The 21,796-nt window shown below is 42.7% G+C and overlaps 3 protein-coding genes across 9 annotated transcripts; 1 reads left to right on the forward strand and 2 right to left on the reverse strand.

Annotated features, from left to right (window-relative positions):
- Positions 1-134: 134 nt before the first annotated feature.
- Alk (Anaplastic lymphoma kinase) lies at positions 135-15,602 on the reverse strand. Of its 4 annotated transcripts, none has more exons than XM_043426945.1 (24): positions 14,535-15,594; positions 9,844-10,553; positions 9,539-9,734; positions 9,320-9,447; positions 9,048-9,179; positions 8,746-8,901; positions 8,518-8,648; positions 8,238-8,404; positions 8,036-8,130; positions 7,852-7,950; positions 7,558-7,759; positions 7,023-7,326; positions 6,788-6,944; positions 6,484-6,678; positions 6,160-6,405; positions 5,938-6,039; positions 5,616-5,799; positions 5,204-5,483; positions 4,833-5,125; positions 4,524-4,749; positions 4,286-4,402; positions 3,721-3,954; positions 3,114-3,554; positions 135-2,837 (listed from the first exon to the last, which is right to left on the reverse strand). In XM_043426945.1, exons 2-24 carry the CDS (start codon positions 10,220-10,222, stop codon positions 2,823-2,825), a joined length of 4,479 nt encoding a protein of 1,492 aa, XP_043282880.1. In that variant the 5' UTR covers positions 10,223-10,553; positions 14,535-15,594; the 3' UTR covers positions 135-2,822. The 4 variants fall into 4 exon arrangements, with proteins under 4 accessions (XP_043282880.1, XP_043282878.1, XP_043282879.1 ...); XM_043426943.1 differs by having other exon boundaries at positions 135-2,813; positions 14,535-15,593; XM_043426944.1 differs by lacking the exon at positions 14,535-15,594 and adding an exon at positions 12,949-13,058 and having other exon boundaries at positions 135-2,813.
- Positions 8,916-19,154, forward strand: LOC122415103 (RING-type E3 ubiquitin-protein ligase PPIL2). Of its 3 annotated transcripts, none has more exons than XM_043426960.1 (10): positions 8,916-8,934; positions 16,755-16,871; positions 16,962-17,328; positions 17,406-17,571; positions 17,656-17,804; positions 17,887-18,010; positions 18,098-18,246; positions 18,309-18,460; positions 18,528-18,881; positions 18,968-19,154. In XM_043426960.1, exons 2-10 carry the CDS (start codon positions 16,840-16,842, stop codon positions 19,068-19,070), a joined length of 1,596 nt encoding a protein of 531 aa, XP_043282895.1. In that variant the 5' UTR covers positions 8,916-8,934; positions 16,755-16,839; the 3' UTR covers positions 19,071-19,154. The 3 variants fall into 3 exon arrangements, with proteins under 3 accessions (XP_043282895.1, XP_043282894.1, XP_043282893.1); XM_043426959.1 differs by lacking the exon at positions 8,916-8,934 and adding an exon at positions 13,990-14,008; XM_043426958.1 differs by lacking the exon at positions 8,916-8,934 and having other exon boundaries at positions 16,609-16,871.
- LOC122415102 (protein MTO1 homolog, mitochondrial) lies at positions 19,043-21,788 on the reverse strand. 2 transcript variants are annotated; one of them, XM_043426955.1, is made up of 9 exons: positions 21,581-21,788; positions 21,210-21,506; positions 20,932-21,108; positions 20,418-20,825; positions 20,178-20,350; positions 19,656-20,108; positions 19,466-19,569; positions 19,321-19,375; positions 19,043-19,244 (listed from the first exon to the last, which is right to left on the reverse strand). In XM_043426955.1, exons 1-9 carry the CDS (start codon positions 21,786-21,788, stop codon positions 19,131-19,133), a joined length of 1,989 nt encoding a protein of 662 aa, XP_043282890.1. In that variant the 3' UTR covers positions 19,043-19,130. The 2 variants fall into 2 exon arrangements, with proteins under 2 accessions (XP_043282890.1, XP_043282892.1); XM_043426957.1 differs by having other exon boundaries at positions 21,585-21,719.
- Positions 21,789-21,796: the final 8 nt, after the last annotated feature.

The following is a 21,796-nucleotide window of genomic DNA, read 5'->3' on the forward strand; positions in this document are numbered from 1 at the left end:
TAATTGTGCGACTACGGAATTTTTATCAACTGAGAGAGAAAATGAAATCGCTCTGAATAAATCAGTGTTTGGTAGCAAATAATGCAACGGACATTTTTTTTTCAATTCACAAATACCAATTAATTTAATTCTTCCTCGTGAACAAAAAAAAATATTTTATTAATTCCGAAATGGGTAAACATAAGAGAATCGAGAAAATTTGGTATTTCATTACGCAAAGAGCGTTTGTGATCTTGTCATTTTTTGACTTTTGCGTGTTCGCACATAGCTCGGTGAGATAAAGGCGATGATTTTTCCCACAGTCGGAAAAGTCACTCTCCGCTTTCCCAGTAACCGACACGAAACGTCACGTTCGTGTCAAAAAAATCAATATATAATTCTTTTCTAATCACAAATACAAAATAAACGAATTGGAAAAAAATGGCACCGTTTTTTACATGCTGAGATGAATAGAAAACGGATCTGAGAACGTTCCAAATTTTGATTCATGTTTCATTCATGATTTATCGTTTTTATTTTCCATCCTTTTCATTCATATATTTATATATATATATATATTCATGTATTTATATATATCTTTGTATATTAATAGTTGGTACCAATTAGCTACGTTAGTAAAATATTTCATTATAATAAAAATAAAAAAGACTTATACCAGGCTCCCTGCTCTCGAGTAATGTCGATCATTTCACGTTTTATGATTAATATTTATCACCCCTTATTTCTTAATTTCTTTCAACCTGTATGATCGCGAATTGTTGTTTCGTTTTTTTTCGTTGTTAGTTTTGTATCAGCTTTTTTGAATGAACTTAAAATAATTTTTTAACTCGTTTCATTCTAATTCGAATGATTTATATAATTTCTCAGTTTCTTCAAGTTCTGCTGCTGTTTCCAAGTGACAACAAATTCCATTCGATGCGCGCTTAAAAATCATATTTTCGTTCGCAATGATCGAGCTTGATAACTCGAGGGGTGGGGTCGATTGCTAATCAATATCACTTGTAAATCAATTCGGAAGATACATATCGCCACTGTACAAGTAACTGTAGTAAATCTTAATTTACTATGGTTTTTTTGTATTATTTTTCGTTTATCAGAAACCATTCTACGACATACACTTTGTTTTCGGGTACGCACATGTACACTTTTTCATAATTATTGATTTTTTTCGTCCATAAAGTTTTTTCTCATTCGTGCTCTTATGTTGAGGTGAATTTTGTTTGCGGGCTTTCTGTTTCGCCTTCCAACAGGTTTTATATCTCTATTTTGGGCTTTTATGTACAAATAAAAAAAGCGAACGCTCGTGTCGATGTCGTTTCATACCTGTCTCGTTTTGGGTTTATCTTTGTTTCAATATTCTGCTCGTCAAGTGCTTTACAAAAGGTTCGAGGTCGTTCGGAATTTCTGTTGTTTTTTCAGTTACTCAACGAGAAAACTCAATCTTACGTAAGTTTTTGAAGGTCGTACTTGAAGTTGTGGGTCTTGCAATGTACAAATACGTTTTAGGCCCGTTCTTTGGGTGGGATTCGATTTTTTTTTCTCTTCAATACATAAAAAGCTTGTGGCCAATTGTTGAAACTATACTTTTTCGTAGCATCCATAAAATTACTTTTTTTCTTCCAACCAGCGTTTGTACGATCGAAAAAGGTTGACACGAAATCAATGCTTTTTTCGTTTCTCGCGTTTAATACTGTACACGAGAACGGGTTTTTATGTTTCGAGGCGAGCGATTGATTCACTCTCAATTACAATTATTTATAACGCTAACGGCTCGTACAATTGTCAGTTATTACACGATCCCCGCGCGTCCTCGGAGCTTCGTTTTTCTTCTCGATCTAACACATGGTGACAAAAAATTTTCGTTTTTTTTCCCCATTGTTGCCTACATTTATCTGCGACTACACAGTAATAAGCTAAAAATGATTAGCACTTGATAAATTGAGAAAAAATGCCTACATCGAGGTGCCGATGAGCGCGATTTCGTGTCTGTCGAGACATCGATGCATTTTCTCTTTTTTATATACCATTTTGTGCTGCACACGTGAGCTCTCGTACCGAGACTACAAAATGGAGAAATATGTATTTATTTTTTCTTATATTTTTCACTTTTTCGTTTGAGCTATCGAGATCAACTCGATCAAATCCAACAGAATAATTTTTCGTTAGCCAAAAAATTATCGTTTTACGCAACGCTTCTTCGACGCAAAATCATATTTTTAACATTGATTTTCATCACGTTTCTCTTCTAGAAACGTTCGGGGCATGACGCGTTTCAGCGATTGGTTCGTTGTGATTTTATCTCGTTATTTGTTCGCCAGTCGTACAATTATCTGTTTTTCTTAGCTTAAAAAATAGAAATGCCCAAGATCGCTGAACGGGAGGATGGAAAATCTACGATTTAGCTCTCGTGTCTAGGAAGAGGAAATAAAGATCCTCCCGGAAATTCGACTTTTCATTTTCTCCTGGCTTTAGTATCACAAATGAAAATGAGTAGAGAAACTTAATGACACTATCAAATACTCCCTGTTATTTATCGATTTTTCATGAATTTTTCCTTGTCGAGGTGACGATCAAATGAGCGTTTCGTCCGATGAGTTTCGCGAGCTCTTGCACAAACCGCGAGTCTCGCTCGCTGGAGCCGCGTGCAATTTGATCGTCGGCATCGTCGATGATCGCTGCAACTGTCTCATCTCGATAATACACTCTTCGCAATCAGGGAACGACTCGTCGGATGTGTCGCGTCATTCGTCCCCCGTCGACTCGTCTCAGCAGGAACATTCCTCCGCACGCGCGAAATCGTGACCGATCGAGTCCTTTATCGATCACGTGAAAAAATTCTTTATCCATTTATTTTCGAATACCGTTCAAAAGCTCCTTCGTCATGTTGCATCTCATTATTGTCATTGTACGGAGACACCAACGATCGATGAACAACGAATCAGATCATATTTCGTCAACTGATATTAGTGAAGGAAATCATCATTTTGATGGTTCAAAATGAAACGATAAGGTTTCATTGTTCATTATTCATTGAAGGTTTTCTAGCAATTTTTTCATCGAATGATCGCGATCGTTCGTGTTCCATTTCTAAAGGAACGTTTCGAGATTCTTACCTTTCGTAATTCAACGCTGCCAGGGTTACTGAGACGAGCCGGAGGTGTCGTAAAAGCAATTTTCTCGTAAGGTATTGTTCCTCGATATAGAGTGCTCGGGTCGAGGCTGAGCGCAGCTTTGAGTGCATTCTTTCGTATGATGCCGTTGAAGTTATTCGCGTTGCTGTTAGCGATAACGTGATTCGGGGACGAGGTGCGCGTGTTCGGGGACGAGACGACCGTCTCGGGTTGCGATCTCGTTTGTTGTCGTTCCATATTACTCTCCGTCGTCGTCGACGTTCTTGTACCATTCTCCGTATTACCGTTGCTCATGTTTCCATCGATGCTCAAACCTCGCGAATTTAAATTCCTCGATTCCACGTTACCCTCGATGTCCCTCAATTCCTCTGGTATTTGCATCCTCGCGTTGTCGTTTTCCGCTCTCTTCTCGTTGCACAGTCCCTGAGGAACGACAATTTTTTTGGCTTTTAGTTTTATCTTCAATGAAATTTGTTTTTTTTCTTTTCAGGAAAAATCGAACATTTTCGTAACTTCATTTTAAATAAATAATCGAAACGACGAAAAAGGGTTTTTGGGTTGATAAAACATTGAAATTGTCTGGCCGTACCTGAGTCGGACAATTGTTGAGCGCGTTATCGATCGTTCGAAACTGTTTCATCATATCTTCGGCCTCGTCGTCGTGGTGCTTAGACTCGGTGAAGGTAGTTTCCTGGACGTTTTCGACATCGCGTTCGTCGCAGTGCCTCATCGAAGGACAAACTATACCGCCGGGTATAGGCCCCATTCGATATCCCGACGGCCAGAAAACTGTTCTCGGTTGCATGTAACCACAACCTTCAGGCTGCGTCCAACAAATCATGCAAATATTTTTTCGTTTTTTCTTTGTTTCATAAGCCTCTTTCTTCCTATTCTCTCAATCTACGATTGCGAATAGGACTTTTCCTAAACCTAATCAACATCAAAATAATAATAATTAACTCAAAGTTCGACGAGGTCGGAATAAAATTATACTTTTCTCACGATTAATCCGTAATAGTGGCACCGGATATTTGAACGGATGAAAATTTTCTACAGATTCGAAAAAATTGAGTGATAAATGGATTCTTTGGAGAAAGCATCGTTGTCGTTTGGATTTATTTTTGACTTTCGGCTCTCGCCTAATTTTCACTTACGTCCGGATGCACGTTGATGCATTCCGTTTCCGGATCCGGTCTCATTATCGGTATTTCCCGCTCGGAAGGCGGCAGAATGTCGTATTTTGGCATCGGATGGTTTATGACATCCGGATCCTGAGAAAAGAGGAAACAAAGTTCACGAATCAGCATCGAAATGGAGCAACGACGAATGAAACATCGAAGTTATCGGGGCGAGAGCGAAATTCGCACTTTTCTCGAGGCCGAAAGCGCTCACCTGCAAACAGTAGCCGATCCTTTCGAGGATCGTTGCAAAGCTGGGTCTCTCGTCCGGCGAGGGATGCCAGCATTTGGTCATCAATCCGTAGATCGGATCGGGACAACCGGCCGGTCTTTCCAATCGTCCGCCGGTCGTCACCATCGATATGACTTCGCGGTTAGCACATCCGGTGTAAGGCATGTAACCGAAGGACATGATTTCCCAGAGGAGAACTCCGAAGGCCCTGAAAACATGAAATTCCTAATGAAAATCTGCGCAACCAAAAATTTGACGTTTCACAGTTATATTTTTGTAAGTCTTTCTCACCAAACGTCCGTTTTCGTCGTAAAAATACCGTCGAGAAAGCTCTCCGGCGGCATCCATTTGACCGGGAGCATGGCTTTGCCACCTTTTTTGTAATAATCGCTCCTGTAGATGTCCCTGGCCATTCCGAAGTCCGCTATTTTGACAACTCGTCCTGGGCCTTTGCAGGTCAAGAGACAATTCCTCGCTGCTATGTCGCGGTGGATGAAACGTTCGCTCTCCATGTATTTGCAGCCCTTGGCGACGTCGTGAGCGCACATTATGAGGTCGAGCATCGTCAGACTCGTTGGCCGTTTCTGCAAAATTCCCCCACGAATCGTTCATCGACATGTCGCTCCTTCGAATTTTTTTATCACTAATTTTCGTCCGCTCACCGGTCTCGGCCTCTCCTCGCGCAGAAAATTCTTCAGGTCCCCACCAGCCAACAATTCGAGAATAATGTAACGAGGATGTTTGTCAAATGATATCCCGATGAATTGCACTATGTTCGGGTGGTTGAATTTGCTCATTATCAAAGCTTCCATCATGAAATCACAGAGCGCTTGAGGCGTCGAAGCCAACGGCAGTGTCTTCACCGCCACCGGATGCTCCTCGGTTCTCCTGTACTTGTAAATCCCCTGGAACACCTCCCCGAACGCTCCTTGCCCGAGAGGTCTGGAAAATCATCAATTTCACGATCAATTACGAGGCTTCAGATTCTGCGCTCGAACTCGGAGCTTCGTCGTAGCCACTTTGAGAACAAAGACTCCAAATTTCTAGCTTTTGATCCATTCAATGGGTACTCACTGAACAAAACTGATGCTGTCACGTGGTATCTGCGGCAAATCTTTGATGCTGTATAATTTACCATCGAATTCATAATTCGGATTGTACTCAGTAAAGCGCCGGGAGCCAGGAAAAAAGGTGTCAAGCCCATTGAACATGACTTGTCGTTGTCTCAGCAACGCTTTTCTGTTCTGATATCGATTGTCTGCGGTACGAAAATGAAACGAATGAATTATTTAATCTTCATTAACTCCGGACCGAGATTCTACGGGGATTTTCACATTCCCTCGAGCTCGATGCTTTATTAACGACGGAGGAACGGGGGGGCTATTGATTTACTTACACAGAAGAACGCACAGTGCTGATAACGCGAAGAGCAATATTATGCTTCCGACTATCAGTAGGATCATGAATGTCTGATGGGCCACGTTCGACTCATCCGCAACTGAAAAAAGCGATTGAAAGCTTTTTCCATATGATATTCAGGCAAGACCGAGTTTTCTCGACACGAATTACGACTTTTCATCGAAAATTTGATTGAGCGAGTTTTAAGCGATCGAATTACCGATGCACGATTGCGAGTCGTTGCCAAGTTCCCAGCCCGGCGGACACAGACATTTGGTCTCGCTCAGACGGAGGTCCAGAGCCACGCAGCGGAAATCACAACCGCAGCCACTGATGTCCGGGACGATCGTCACTTCCCCAGGCCCGTGATCGACTCCTATTCGATAATTTGTGTGCAAAAGTCTCGGTGATACGTACGAATAACCTCCCTCGCCGTTTCCGTACTCCCGAGGCCCAGTTTTTCCTCCTGGAAAGTCAGAGACACGAGAAAATCCATGAAAATCCATTCTACTCGGTATCTTCCTGGAAACTTGATCAAACTCACCGATGAATCCTCCGCCGCCACCGCCCGTCTTGCAACCCCCGCCGCCGCCCCCGAAACCGCCGTCTCCGTGACCTTTCGGATTTTTACTGCATCCCTGCCCGCCCTGACCACCCTTCAACAACGACATACCCGGCCATCCACCGCCGGTTCCATTGCTCGATGGCGTTCCGTCGTTCCACCCGCCTCCGATTCCCCCTAAACGAATTATTCCCAAATTCACGTTTCCATTCTGAATCCGAGCTGCTCTTTTCCACACCGGTTATTCGATGAAGATTAAAAAAGAGGTTCAGCCTCGAATTTTTACCTGCGGCCTGTCGAGTTATATTTCCAGCACCGGAGTTCGATTTCCCCGTCAAAAAACCTCGTCCATGTTGGAACCCGTCGTTGATGAACTTTCCGAGGCCCAAACCACCGCCGCCTGCGGCCACGAGAATCGGCTCGTATTCGCCCGAATCTTTCACCTGATTACATTCAAAGAGAAAACGAAAGATTGAGAAAAGGCCAGGGGAAAAAATAGAAATTCGATTATCGTTTCCCACCATGAAAACGTAAGTCGCGCCTCCTCCGCCGCCTCCACCGTCGTTCCATTCCATGTTTTTGACGTCGTAAATCTTGAACAAAGCCCCTGACATGCCCGACTCCGAACTCGAGCGATTCGACGTCTGCTGACAGTCGCTGCTCTGAAGACCGATCTTATTCGGACACGCGTCCATCCCCGCTTGACCAACCAGGAAATAAAGTGTCTCTCCCTTTTCTAACTCTATCACACCCCGGACCAGGGCACCCAACGTGCTCCCCATGCCACCGGAACCGCGGCCACCTCTCGCTCCGACTGCGATCAAACTGTATCCAACAAAAAACGAAATGCTTTACTATTCGTTCATTTTACACGTTATTTGTCAAGCTCTGCGAGTTGAAATTTTATAATTAGACCGAAAAGTCCAATTTTCATTCCTTTTATTCTCAATTTTTCATTCGTTCGATTTTCGGATGTTGAGTTTTCACATTTCTTTTACAATTTTTGTGTTGAACATTCCTTTTGTTTGATTTTCAATGATTATGAGTGATTCTCACGTGTAATAACCCCCTCGAGGTGCGCTCCAGTGTTGAATACCAGTCAAGTCGATGGTTGGTGCAGAACTGGCGATGGACGTTGGAGCAACTCTCATAACCGAATTTTTCGAAGGATTCGAGTCGGTATTGTTGTATTCCCGGGCACACTGTTGCGGCGTTGGACCCGTTCGACCGGTTGCCCCGCACGTCGTTACTTTCACGACTGCCCAGTCAAGTACGAATTAGAATTGTTTTTATGAATCGAGAAAATCATTTAAAAAATGAAAAACGAATCGAAATCCGGTAATTTCTTACCAGTTTTGTTGGCGAAATCTGCGTGCCGCTCGGTTGGCATTTCTGAACCAATTACGGGGTTGTAATAATTGAAGTCTTTCACAACTTCCGGCGGAACGCCTGAAAAAAACGAAAGAGCGTGAAATTTTTCAGGGAAAGCGAATGGGAGACGAAAATTACGATTTTTCGGCCGTTTCTTCTTTACCGATCCCAAAGCACTCGGGGCTCAGAGAAAAATCGTCGATCGCCGCCTCTCCCGGGTTGACGTAGCCCTTGCTGGCTTCGAATTGAAAAAAGTACCTGGAACGATACGAAAAAAATATCTTGGAATTCCGAGCTAGACGAAATTGATAAAAAAAAAAATGAATTCTTTTCACTTTTTCGATTGTCATTGAAGAACAATTTACCGATATTTTATATCCAAAAGTGGAACCGCGTGGTTGTACCACACGTTGCCCTGGTTCCCGTAGGACCACCACAAAGTTTTAGTCTCGTTTTCGTGTGGCTTCATTTGAACCAAATACAGACCCAACGAGATGCTGTTACCGCCGTTTCGGTGATAGAAAAACCGCACCTAAGCATCCGTTTTTAGGGGTAGAAAAATCAAACGATTTTCCGTTACATTCCGACTCGGTCCTCCATTCCTTTCGTTCGTTTCTCCGCTCAATTTCCAACACAAAAACTTACTTGACACGATCTGTAATAGGGACTCTTCGGGTCGCTCGTGTACGGTGGAATCGGATTGAATATCGGACTCTCCAACGTTCCTTGACTCCCGTAGGGCACTGTTCTCGTCAGTATGACAACGGCGTATGTTCCTGAAGCAGAACGAGAACGAAGGATCATTTATAAATCGTCGGACAGGTCGATTCGGGACGCTCAACGAATGATGAAGAAACTGCGGAAATCACTCGCCTGTTTCGTTGCGATATGTGTGATCATAACTCGGTCCCGTTCCGATTGTTCCGCTCTCTCCGCGGTTCAAAGTCCAGTTCAAAACTCTGTCAGTTCTGTTCCGCCAGCCGCACCAGCCGTGCTCGAAGTTGCATCTCGCCGTTTCCGGGATCTTGTCTGCGCACCGAAAAAAAACATGGGCAATCTCGAGTTAGTCACAAATTTCTATCTTCTTCGCATATTTCTGTCCGAAAGAAAAATCCACGTCGCGGTGAGAAACAACGATTCGCGTGATTCGTATAACCTCGAAAACCTTTCCTTACCGCAGTCAGCCATTTCGTCCTCGCCGTCGGCGCAGTCGGGCGTCAAATCGCAGACTCTACTCTTGTTCAAACACGAACCGTTTTTGCAATTGAACTTGCCCGTACAATTCGAGCTATAATATGTAGTTGATTCTGAAAAAAAAAAAAAAAAAACGATCGGTCGTTAAATCGAAATTCCTCCTACGGAAAATCGTCGTTTCGTTTCGTCGCGCAGGTTTTTTCAAAACTTTCTCTCTTCGCCTAAAGATCGAAAAAACTTGAGAATTTTTAACCTGGAAAACAGTCGACGAGTCGAATATCGTCGATCGCGATGCTCGAGTTGTCATAAGGCGCTAAAAATTCCAAGAAAACTCGGTAAGGCTGGCTTTTGACTCCGAGGTTGAAGCTGCTTTGTTCCCACCTGCGGAGACGAGTAAAAAGCGCGTGCGATAATTATATTTGCTGTCCGAAAAGTGGTGGAACGTTGTTTAGATTTAGCCCGCGATACTAACGCTCCTTTGTTGTTCCTGTAGCTGTCCGCCGTGACCCAGCTCGTGTGATTTTCCGTCTCGATGACCATTTGTATCGTACCGTTTTCCATTTCGACCTGATGCATTCCTACCTCGAGACGACACCGCGCGCCAGTAGGCGGAATCCTTTTCGACCATATTTTGTCCGAGGCTGGTCCGCCGAGCCACAGAAAATAACCTAAAAATCGAAGGACGTTTTTTCTAAATAAACGGAAACGTGTTTTTTCGAAAAACTTTGAATTCGTCATTTCGATTCGACGAGAGTGAAAGAATTTTCGAGTCCCTACCTCTCTCGGCTCCACTGCTGTCCGTGTGCGGCCCCAACGGGCGACTTTTCGTCGCGTTCGCATTCGTCCGTAAAAAACTACCTGTACGATTCCAGGACCAGTCGCAGTTGAGAGTCTCGAAGTCACAGTGGCCGAAAGGGGGTGCTGGCCTCGGCGCGTTTACCAGAGCTTTCAGTTTGTCGAAGCTGCGAACGGAGCCCGATCGGACCCCGTTTATGAGGCAAAGGCCGACGAGGATTTTCGCGAGGACACGACTCCCCGATTTATTTCGTCTCGGGCCGCTTCGGTCGGTCGGGGCCAACCGTCCCTCGTTTTCGTGACCGTTTATCCTCTCGGAAGCGGCGATTTTCCTCGGCCCTCTTGTTCCCTCACTGATCATTACTTAGACCGTTTTGTTTTCAATTTCTCTCTTCGTTTCTCTCTCTCTCTCTCTCTTTCTCGCGTTCTCGTTCGCGTTTTTTCCCCTCAGTACATCATCGTTGCTCGCGATCACATCGATGGGCGACTTTCACCAATTTTTCTCCCCTGTTTCCTCCTCGTTTTTCGACTCTCTAATATCCCCGAATCGTGATATTTTTCGATACTATTCCTCCACGATTTATCCTCATTTTTCGTGCTTCAGTTGTCAATTAAAATATTGCCCACCGATGCGGCAGCTTCGAACTTTATAATCCACGTTCCCCGCTGCTTTTGTGCCTCGTCATCGTCTCCTGAAAAGAAAAATAAAAAACCAAAGACCAGTTAGACATTTTACTCTTCAGCCGAATTGTCACGTCGCGACGATTATTCGTCGCATAATCGATGAAAAAATGGGCGAAAATTGGGAAACCTCCTGCGACATCCTTCCAAATAATCTTTCCCAAATGAAAGAGGCTTCGCATTTTTTTTTATCGTATCTGTGCAACTGCAACGAGACGACGATTTCGAGTATTGACTCGTCCCAGCGATTCTCCATGGAATCGGAGCTTTTGTCTCCGATAATGAGGACACCGTAATGATTTTCGTCGCTAATCACTTTATCTCGAAGCAGCAGTGTGGAGTGTACAAAGGGAGGAATAATCCGATCTATAACGCAAATATATTGTCGCTACGCGGTCGAGGTTATATTCGGTCCAAAGGACAATTCTCTCTCTGGCAAAAGTGCTGAATAATCAAGGCGACTTTCCGAAGAAATAGGATCAGCGCGTCGGCGGTTTTACCCGAGGATCGAAATTAACGGTATGAAAATATAAAATGAAATTCGAGGGCCTCGCGATCGGGCTGCATCGATGGAAATGTCAGGACGCAGAACGCGAGGCAAAATCGAGTGTCACTCGGGCATATTCGAAGCGAGATCGACGCCGCTCTTTCTCCCTTCAATACTCACTGAAGAGGAAATCCACTTTGAAATAACCAAGTAAAATTGGACGACGAGTATATGGAACGAGTAGATCGATACACGGGATGATGTTTTAATGAAATAAACTCCGAGGGGGATTTATCAATAAAAATAAACCTCGTCAAATATTCATGGGATTCGATGCGAAAATTGGCTGGTTAAGCAATTTTATTTTCTCTCTCTCTCTCTCTCTTCGAAGATTAAATAAAACGTTTTGATGGGAATGAAAATAAATCCAGTTGAATTTTCCATACGGCCGAGAAACATTCGATCGGCTAAATTTTCATTTTTTTGCCACTATCCAACGACGAATTATCGCCGTTTTCTCACAACTGCCGGATTATCGAGCGCGCTGGAATTTATGTCGAATCGAGTTATTCTGCCTGCGAATTTGTATACGCTGAAAAGCCACTGCTTGAGGGAACGCTCGTTAGCCCTCGATGGAGACGCGTCAGCGGATATTACTGTGCGCGGTTCGCGCCTCCAAATCGGTCATTTCGAGCGCAAATCGTTCGCGAGATTCAATTCCAATTAGGAAACTATTCCATCGCGTTGAAGACATCAATTCACGAGCTCCCACCGCTACGAGTTTCCCGAGAAAATCAATTTTTCGAAAACAATTGTCATCGTGTATTTCCGCGGGACGACGTGACAGCATTTTCTGAGCGTTGGAAGCGTTTCGCGTCCCCGAAAATCTTCGACCGTCGACTTTTCCTTCTGTCAAGTGTCAAAAATTTTTCTATTTTCCGGACAGAAAAAAATCTACGAAAATCGTGATTGAAATTAATCCTCGAGGACGCGTCGTCGCAACATTCCTGAAAATGACGTTTTCGAGTCCGGATTCTCCGTCGGCTCGCCTCACATTAATTTTGAAAAAATTCAACAACATTTGGAAAGCTATGAACAACGATTATCAATAATAATATTGCCCAAAAGTTAATAACAAATTGTTTAAACAATCAACTATTCAATAATTTTGCGGTGACCTATTGTTTTTTTTTTACGAATCAAATGTGTGTATTTTTCCGAATGCTCATGAATTTTTTCCGAATTTTCGTGGATTTTTGAAATTTCTTGAATAAATTTTGAATAAATTTTTTTAAGAATTACATCATTTTTAATTTTTACCATCAGTTTTGAAAATTTTGAAAAGTCTCAAGGTTACTGCGGATCAAAAATGTACAAATAGAGAGCCACTTAAAAAATTTAAAAAAGGGAATATGAAAAACCCACGAAAATTCGGAAAAAAATCGTGAGCATTCAGAAAAATGCGCACATTCGATTCGTAAAAAAAAAAAAACAAGGGTTTACTGTGAAATTGTTAAAAAATTATTTATTTAAACAATTTATTAATAACTTTTGGGCAATATTATTATTGATAATTGTAGTTCATAACTTTCCAAATGTTGCTGAATTTTTTCAGATTTTTATTGCATCACGAAGCACGGAAATTCCGATTAGGTACAATTTATCGGCTGGGCTATCCATCCAGTAATACCTTAATTTACATTCCTCGGGTTCCCTCACCGCGCGTTCCTCGTCCGAGGAATATTCTCTCTTCGCTCTTTCGGTTATGTTTGCTGCACTTCCGGCAGGCTGCTACTATATCCAGTGGATATTTGAGAGACAGAATGAAACAAGAATGGTTCTCTTGAGAACGAGTTAAATGAGAAAGAGGGAAGAAGAAGCGTTGTCAGTCAGTTCGCGCCAGTTTTCTATGTACATACCTCAGCACGCAGTAATAGAAACTCGCTCGAAAGTACACACACTGATTTGTTCTCGTGTGTCGGGGCGGTCACAGCGTTGCTCGGTCGGACAGTAATAAAGCCGAGTCGCTGCTGACGTTGCTAAAGCTCGTTTCGTCTCGGCGTCCTATTCCAGAATTTGCTTCTTTTTACTTGAATTCACTGCGCGATCTTTCCGAATTCGAATGATTTTTATTTGACGTTTTTTCGATTATTCAACGGAGGCAGCTTCGGAAATGGTCGTTTATTTTTCACTTTTTATATCGCATGAAACGAGAGGCTCGAAGCACTTTTTTATTTTCACTTTTACAAATCGAGTGAGGCAACTGTGACGAGGTGTCTCCGATACAGGCTCGCCTTAACCGATGGAAATGCTATAACTATTTCTCCAATATCCCGTAATTTCCGCTTCATCTTGTTTCGCTCTCTTTTTCAATCTCTCGTTTTCTCGCCCTCGCTCTCCCATCCGGCTACGGAGAATTATTAAACGAGAAATGCTTACGGAACGAGCCCTTCGCTCGTCCGGTAAACGAGCTAATCACGGTTTTGTGCTAATGACACTCGTCCGAAGTGGAAAGAATGAGAAAACTCGAAGCGAAATTTGCGGCGTTTTTTTCCTCGCTTATTCTGTCAGTAGGAATGACGAGGCTAATGTAAAAAGAAGGGAAAAACGTTGAGAACGAATGTTGTAACGGGCTTGAAAAAAATATATATATTTTTAGACATTTTTTCGCAGTGCTGAAAGAAGAAAAATATTACGAAGAGTGAAAGCGGTTTTTTTTCGACGACGGATTTTGAAGGTTAGGAATTGACTATTAAAGAGGAGGCAAAATTCGATCGATTGTAGAGAAAAAATGCTCTGCTGCGAATCGACAGGCCGGACAGATATTATCGAGTTAACGGAGACGTAGATCCGAGGGCACGAGTAGAGAGAGAAAAAGGAGAGTCGAGAGCTTTTAAACGAGCCGTTTCTGCCTCGCAAATCGCCGACGAGAGCTCCTCATGGCTGTTCGTGTAACTGAAATCTTCGAGCAATAAAACGGTGAGTTGAGTGGAAAAGGGAACTCAAAGATCGCGTAATTTTCCGACACCTGAATAACAGCCACGGGCTTTCGAGTCACATTTGACATGACAGGAAAAAGGAAAAATCATTAAAAGCCCTTACTCTATGGCGTTCGATTTTTCTACCCGCTAGAAATTCCGCAAGGCGGTCCTTTCGCGCGTCACGCTCCGTTGAGTTTTAATATCTGCCCCAGTGGCCCGATAAACGAGAAGAAGAGAATCCAACGGTCCACGTATAGATATTTTATGGATGTAAAATTCGTGCATGCGCGAATACCAAGGGTGATTTTTTCTCCCTTCTCGCTTTTTCCACCGCGCCAGCCGCCGCCGCCCCCCCTCCCTTTATAGATATTTCAAGTGATACAAAATTGAACGTCCGCGATGTCATTTCTAACTCGATTTTCACGAAACCGCATTTATTATTCATTTTGTCCGACCGTTTCCATTTTTTTCCCCTCTTTCTGCGTCACCGAGCGACAAACTTTTTGCTTTTTCCGTTTATTTACCTGTGATGGCCGCCAATGTCGAGACAGCTTCGTTCATAGTATTCGGTCCTTTCGTTTTCGAGGACTTTTCCCTCAGACAGAGTCCCCCCGTTCGATAGCCACACTTCGATCCTACCCGCCGATGTGAAAAATCCTAGCTCGGCCTCTCTTTTTCTCTCCTTCCTCCACCTCCCGCCTCGTTATTGGTCGCCGTATCCTCAGCTTCCACGAATTTGATCCCCGCAGTTTTGTGGCTTCCGAAAAATGGTGACAATTCACTGGAAATCTCAGCGTCGCCGACGGAAAATAACTAAACAATCAGCTACTCTCGCTCATCGGTAAAAGCAAACGCGCGTTTTCAAACTTTTTTTTCGAATGTCATTCCCTCAACATATTGAATTGTAGATTTGCTCGTCCCAGTAGAAAATCTTCCATCGAGCACCGCGTTGCGGCAAAGAGACGCGCAAAAAAAAACAACAATTCCGTTACACTCAGAAAACACTAGATCTCAAAATAATCCTCGCAAAATATGTAGTTGCGAGAAACTGTCCACGAGGAGAAGAAACGTCGGTTTTTCTCATTTGAATAATAAAAAAAAAAAAAACAATGAATTTTTGACGCAGTCCAGGGGTAAAAAATTCGCAGTTTTTGCGGGATCGAGTTATTGCACAATACGAATCACGATTATTTTCACTCGAATAACAGCGGTTAAAAAATCATATAGTTTATAATCCTCTTCATCGCACGATTTTAGATCGAATATTTAAAAAAACATCGTAGACGGAATGTGTGCGAAGGTGTTAAAAAAAACAGACGCACATAGGGGGAGAAAGACGAAGAGTCATTAAGATCGCGAGAGCGTTGGTTGTTTTGATTTTTATTTTATTTTGCTCGACGGTGCGTGACCGGATGCCGCGACGTTACTGGCTCTCCGTACACCCCGTGATACTCCCCGTGATCGATTAAAGCTTGATCTTGGGAGCTTGTGGACCACGCGCGCGTAACACACGGACAACGCACATCGACTAACGTGTACAGAGAGCGAGAGAGAGGGAAGGGCGAAACGAACGTCGGGAGAACCTGGCGGGCGTGTGTGCGTGCGTGGACCACGAACTTCGACTGTTCTCTTTCTCCCTCTCGGAGAGCCACAGAGAAGCTTACTTATCCCTCTCCGAACTCGAGAATAGAGAAACGGCGGGAGGGAGGGAGCTTTTTGGCTCCCGATGCTAGTTTCTCTCCTCGCTCGTTTTCTATACCTCGTTGTCTTGGATTTTATTTTTCATCTCTCCTTTTTCCTTTTCACCGAGACCCAGCAGCGCTTCGTACCATTCTCGTTATGCACTCGTCCCCGGAGATTTGCCACCATACAAGTACATGTGTATATATTTCAATAAATATATGTAATTTTACATGTACGTCTTCGCTTGCGTGCACCTACTTGGAATCCATCCAAAGTATTCATATACTCACGCATAGATGCATATTACGTATCCAAACGTGTACGTTTATGCATACGAGGCTGTATATATACGTATGATAAAATGCAGAGCCTATATTGCCCGAAAACTCCAAGGACTCCGCCCCTTTGTGAATATGTATAAGATGTGCGACTGCGCCCCCACCGTTCTCACCCTCATCCCTCGTTTCTCTCGGCTCAGCTTTTTGCAGGATTTTATTTAAAATCTCTCTATAATAACTTACTGAAGTATTCCCTCTCGATGATTCTACGATTTGTTGTTGGATATATGGAATTTTCAAACGCGTCATCGTGAAATGAAGCACACGTAAAATTTTTAGTCCGCGTACGTTTTTTGTGAGTATAGGGAAAAATATAAATTTGTGAGACTACTCGTTTTGAGGAATTATTTTGTTTAACGGTGTTATTAATTCGATTATTTCAGTATTGACATCCTATGATTTTCTTTTATTTAGGTGTAGCGCAACTGCAGAAATTATTATCGAGGCTGCAGGACTTCAGAATTTTCGAAAAAAATCATTCGGTTTCATATTTGACAGAATTCGATTTTAATTTGGTGGAAAAATCGACAGATGGCGCTCGTGATTCTTCGAAATTTCGGTTTCGAAACCTGTACATATAGGTTATACGCGAATACTTGAGCTTTTGATTTTTGATTAACGTTGTTGTGAGAAACTACTTGAAAAGGATTTTTCTTCCATTGACTCGAAAATAAGAAAGCAATTCCGGAGATTCTATTTTCTTCTGTCCGTTCAATTTCATAGGGCAGGTACTCAATTTTTGTTCCGTGGAAAGTACTGACGAAAGGATACGTAACCTCAAACAACGAAACCATAAAAATACATAAAAATGGGCAAACGACAGCACCAAAAGGACAAAATGTAAGTTTATCAAAGAATTTTCTGGTCTTTATAGGGTTCGGCATGTTATACCGATTTTTTCTCTCGAATAACCATATAAATACTGCACAGGTACTTGACGTACACAGAGTGGACGACTCTGTACGGAGGTAAAAAAGCTGGCACATCCGAAGACACTGAAGACACCACCTTCAGACGTTTACCCTTCGATCATTGCTGTCTCAGTTTACAACCCTTCGAACATCCTTATTGTGACTCCTCTGGCAATGTTTTTGAGCTCCAACCAATTGTCACTTACGTCAAACACTTCAAACACAATCCAATCACTGGGAAACCCTTTGATCTGAAATCTCTAATCAAATTGAATTTTTACAAAAATGCAGACGATCAGTATCATTGTCCTGTTTTGTTCAAAACTTTTACTAAACACTCGCACATTGTGGCTGTCAGAACTACCGGAAATGTATTCTCGTGGGAGGTAAGTCAAATTAATGACATTTCAAAGCAAAACGCGGTAAAAGTTGATCCGACAAATGTTGCTTTACATTTTTCAAGGCTGTGGAGCAATTGAACATAAAAACACAAAACTGGAAGGATCTTGTGAACGACGAACCCTTTGTTAGAAAAGATCTCATTACTATACAGAATCCCAATGATCCAAGAAAATTCAACATTTCCACATTCCATCACGTCAAAAACAATTTACGAGTCGAAGATGAAGGTGCGTTGGCAAATTATTAAAATTCTACGGTAACTTCTCTAAGCAGTAAGTTCTTTGAATATTTTTTTCTTTACATTCGTTCAGAAATTGTACGAGAACGAAACGATCCCAATGCAAAACTCAAAACAGTCTCCACCGAGACAAAAGAAATTTTGGCTGAACTCGAAAGGGACTACAAAGCACCGGAATCGAAGGAAGCTCGACCGAAAGAGAAAGCAGACAAATTTAACGCGGTTCGTATCCGATCGTATCGCGCCTTGAATCATTATTTATTTCCATTATATAATTAAAAATTCAATGAAATTCGAAATTCAGGCTCATTATTCGACGGGTGCTGTGGCTGCTGGTTTCACATCGACTGTTATGCCCAGAGAAACTGTCCACGAGGCAGCAGTCATCGCTGAGGATTCGGTGCGTTACGAACGTGTGAAGAAAAAAGGTAAAATTAAACGGAAAATGGAAAAATGTGGTTTTTATTGTGACCAGATTTATGGCGTTTTTCAAAGAAATTTTATGCTTTGTTAAGGCTACGTGAGAATCTTGACAAATTTCGGAGCCCTGAATGTCGAGTTGCACTGCGACATTGTTCCGAAAACGTGTGAGAATTTCCTAAAACATTGTCAATCGGGTTATTACGACGGAACGAAGTTTCACAGATCAATAAGAAATTTTATGGTAAGTTTGACAGTTTTTAGAATTCTTCGAATCTTCTATTCAGAATAATCGTTTGTCAACAGATCCAAGGCGGTGATCCTACCAATACGGGCAACGGTGGCACTTCCATTTGGAAAAAACCGTTCGAGGATGAATTCAAGCCAAATTTGATTCATCAAGGTCGTGGAATTTTGTCGATGGCGAATTCTGGCCCAAACACCAACGGCTCACAATTGTAAGAATTTTTTGGCAAGAATTGAAAAAAAAAAAACAATCTCATTCGCGTTTTCTCATTATTCCAGCTTCGTAACGTTTCGTTCGTGTCGTCATCTCGATCGGAAACACACGGTTTTCGGCAAAATAGTCGGAGGTCTTGAAACATTAAATGCAATGGAGAAAATCGAAGTTGACAACAAGGACAGACCGATCGAAGATATTATTCTACAACGAGCTCAAGTCTTTGTCGATCCTTATCAGGAAGCCGATCAACAATTGGCATCTGAGAGAGCAGCCGAACTCGAGCGTGCTGAGCAAGAGGCAAAAAAGCAACAACGCATCGATCGAGCGGAGACAAGCAACACTTCAAAAGTCTATCGATCTGGCGCCGGCAAATATATCAAAACTGGCGGGACTGCTGGATTAAATGATTCTTTAAAGTACGTTTTATTCCAATTTCAGTAATTATATTCCTCATCGAATTTATGGATTGTCGATTATTCAACATAATTTGGCATTTTCACAGGCCGGAGAGCGCAGCAATCACAAGTGGTGGCGAACAGCCGCCGACGAAGAAAAAGAAAAATTTGGGCTCGTCGTATTCGTTGGCCAATTTCTCAGCATGGTGATCAACAATTGTTTATTTATGCTACAATTTGTACAGTTGGAATAAATATTCGTGGGAATATTTACGTATTACACGAAACATTGAAGCTCGAGGTCTCGATGTTCTGTTGAATGAAATAAACCAGTCGCATTATCGTGACGGGAGTCACACCCGGAATTCTATTAGCCGCAGCGATCTGTCAAAAAAAAAACGATTATTTCATTTTTTACCGGATGAACAATATAAAACAAAAAAATCAACGTGCCACTCACCGTGGATGGTTTAAAGGACATTAATTTTTCGATATCCTCCAACGATATATTCAAACTGAAACACAACGTTAGTTATCAAGAGACTTACTATAAATCCTGGGTACTGAAATTTGTATGGTAGGATTAAGAATAATTGGTTAGTGACCTGGTATAATCGATGTCCCGAGGGATTGTCATGCTTTCGTGACGTTTAACTTCCGAAACGTGATGCATTTGGTCCTTGATGGAGTTTTCGTAGACAGACTCAATCTGAAAAGACACAAAAAGTTATTTGTGCTTCTCCAATGTCTGCTGAGCATTCGAAAATAAGAATGTGGGAAGGAAAAACTGGATACCTTGAGTCTTTTCGCCAGTTTTGAATCACCACCAAGATGTCCAAAGACCTCAGGTAGTACTTGGACGATGTGATCAAAAGTAAATTGATCGTTAGTTAGTTTGAGTAGATCGAAGGCACTTTTAGGTGCTCGATTTTTCGTTTTACTCAATTTGATAAGGTGCATCCATTCTTGAGGTGTTTTTTCAACGCTCTTCAAGAGTTCCAGGCCCTCGTACAATCGGGAACGCATTTTTCGCGTTTCGTTTATTCTCGTTTCCGAAACGCAACCGGTTCGATAACCTTTTTCCGTGAGTCGAAGATCGGCGTTGTCGGGTCGCAGACTCAGTCGGAATTCTGAGCGACTGGTGAACATTCGATAAGGCTCGGAAGTACCACGCGACGTTAAATCATCGATTAGCACGCCGATGTAGCCTTCGGTACGACCGACCGTCAGCGGAGGTTTCTTCAGTACCTGCAGCCGAATAACAATTTGTTTCACTCATTTTCAAACGTGGGCAAGTGGAGAATTTCCCATTTTCACCTTCGCAGCCGCGTTTGCTCCTGCAATTATCCCCTGCGCTGCCGCTTCTTCGTATCCGGTCGTCCCGTTTATCTGACCCGCGAGAAACAGACCCGGGACTTTGTGAGTTTCGAGCTCATTGTTCAGCTCTCGAGGGTCTATGAAATCGTACTCGACACCGTATCCAGGCCTCACTGAAACATTGGACTATTATTACATTTCGCGAAACCATGATCGAAGAGAACAAGAAAATCGGTTTACTGATTTCAGCCTCTTCTAAACCGGGAATACACCTGACGAGCTCGATTTGTTTATCTTCCGGTAAGGTACACGATAGACCAGACGGATATATCAAATCCGAGTGAAAACCTTCGGGTTCGAGCCACACCTGATGCTCGACCAGTCCGAAACGCAGAACTTTACTTTCGATACTGGGACAATATCGGGGGCCAGTTATTTCCTCAGTAACGTGGCGATTGCAGTGTAAATTTTCTCTGATTATTTTCGCTACCCCTTCGTTCGTCCGGGTTATGTAACACGGCAATTGTTGGCTTGGTTCGATCCAAACTCGCTCGTTCATGAAAGAAAATGGCTCCGGATCCTCATCAGCCAAGTGCAACTGGCAGCGTGAATAATCAACTGTACTTTTAGCAATGCGGGGAGGAGTTCCTTGATTCGAGGGAAATCATACTTTACATTAATTCAGTCGATCCTTCTGGGGGAAATGTAGCTTCACGGTCGTTAGATGAAATTTCAAAAAGCTGTAAATACTTACCAGTTTTTAATCTTCCCATCCGGAAGCCCAGACGCTCCAATGTTTCGGCCAGCGCTACACTTGGCCGCTCACCCATTCGTCCTGCTGGACGTTTTTCTAATCCAATGTTTATTTGTCCTTTCAAAAAAGTTCCTGTTGTAACGACCACCGTGTCGCTACTGACTTTTGATCCATCTTCTGCAAGTTGAAATTGTGGAATGAGAAAAAGTTTTGAGTAAAGTCTACCGTTAGAGGCTTATTTCAGAAATTATATTGGTGATCTTTGGTTCTGAACCAACCGAGGATAACTCCTTTACAGTTTGCGTTCTCATCCAGCACGATATCTTGGACAGACGATTCCCAAACGCTCAACTTCTCCATGCCAAACAATTCTGCCTGCAAATGTTTTTTGTATAAGCTTCTGTCTATTTGAGCTCTGAGACCCCAAGCTGCTGGACCTTTACTGTGATTGATGACTTTATAATGAACGCCTGAAATATCGCAGATTCGACAACAAAGACCATCCAACGCATCGACTTCTCGCATCAGGTGACCTTTGCCGATTCCTCCAAACGAGGGATTGCAGGACATTTCACCTGGAAACGAATTGTCTTTATTGCATGTTCTTCATAGAAGGGAAGAAAGTCTAAGATTGTATTGAGGAACGTACCAACCGTATTCTTATTATGGGTAACGAGCAAAGTTTTAGCACCGATCCTAGCTGCAGCGGCACAAGCTTCGGTTCCAGCATGCCCGCCGCCAATAACTACAACATCAAATTTTTCTTCGCACACTTTTGTACACTGCTGTCGAGCAAGGAAGAGTTTCAACCAAGTTCTTGACAAGTTCTGCTCCAGCTTGCTTATTCTCAAAACCATTTTTGCTC

This window comes from Venturia canescens, chromosome 8 (genome assembly GCF_019457755.1).
Source record: "Venturia canescens isolate UGA chromosome 8, ASM1945775v1, whole genome shotgun sequence".
NCBI classification, from domain to species: Eukaryota; Metazoa; Arthropoda; class Insecta; order Hymenoptera; family Ichneumonidae; genus Venturia; species Venturia canescens.

What these genes read in the sequence shown, in the direction of transcription:
- LOC122415102 (XM_043426955.1), bottom strand. Translation starts at nt 21,788, where the DNA reads ATGGTTTTGAGAATAAGCAAGCTGGAGCAGAACTTGTCAAGAACTTGG. An exon ending in CCATAATAAGAATACGGTTG is followed by an intron (nt 21,507 to 21,580) that starts GTACGTTCCTCA and finishes ATTCGTTTCCAG; the next exon opens with GTGAAATGTCCTGCAATCCC. An exon ending in CTGTAAAGGAGTTATCCTCG is followed by an intron (nt 21,109 to 21,209) that starts GTTGGTTCAGAA and finishes TTCAACTTGCAG; the next exon opens with AAGATGGATCAAAAGTCAGT.
- Alk (XM_043426943.1), bottom strand. Translation starts at nt 10,222, where the DNA reads ATGATCAGTGAGGGAACAAGAGGGCCGAGGAAAATCGCCGCTTCCGAG. An exon ending in CCTATTACAGATCGTGTCAA is followed by an intron (nt 8,405 to 8,517) that starts GTAAGTTTTTGT and finishes ACGGATGCTTAG; the next exon opens with GTGCGGTTTTTCTATCACCG. An exon ending in AGATTTCGCCAACAAAACTG is followed by an intron (nt 7,760 to 7,851) that starts GTAAGAAATTAC and finishes TTGACTGGGCAG; the next exon opens with TCGTGAAAGTAACGACGTGC.
- LOC122415103 (XM_043426960.1), top strand. Translation starts at nt 16,840, where the DNA reads ATGGGCAAACGACAGCACCAAAAGGACAAAAT. An exon ending in CAGCACCAAAAGGACAAAAT is followed by an intron (nt 16,872 to 16,961) that starts GTAAGTTTATCA and finishes AATACTGCACAG; the next exon opens with GTACTTGACGTACACAGAGT. An exon ending in AAGCAGACAAATTTAACGCG is followed by an intron (nt 17,805 to 17,886) that starts GTTCGTATCCGA and finishes TTCGAAATTCAG; the next exon opens with GCTCATTATTCGACGGGTGC.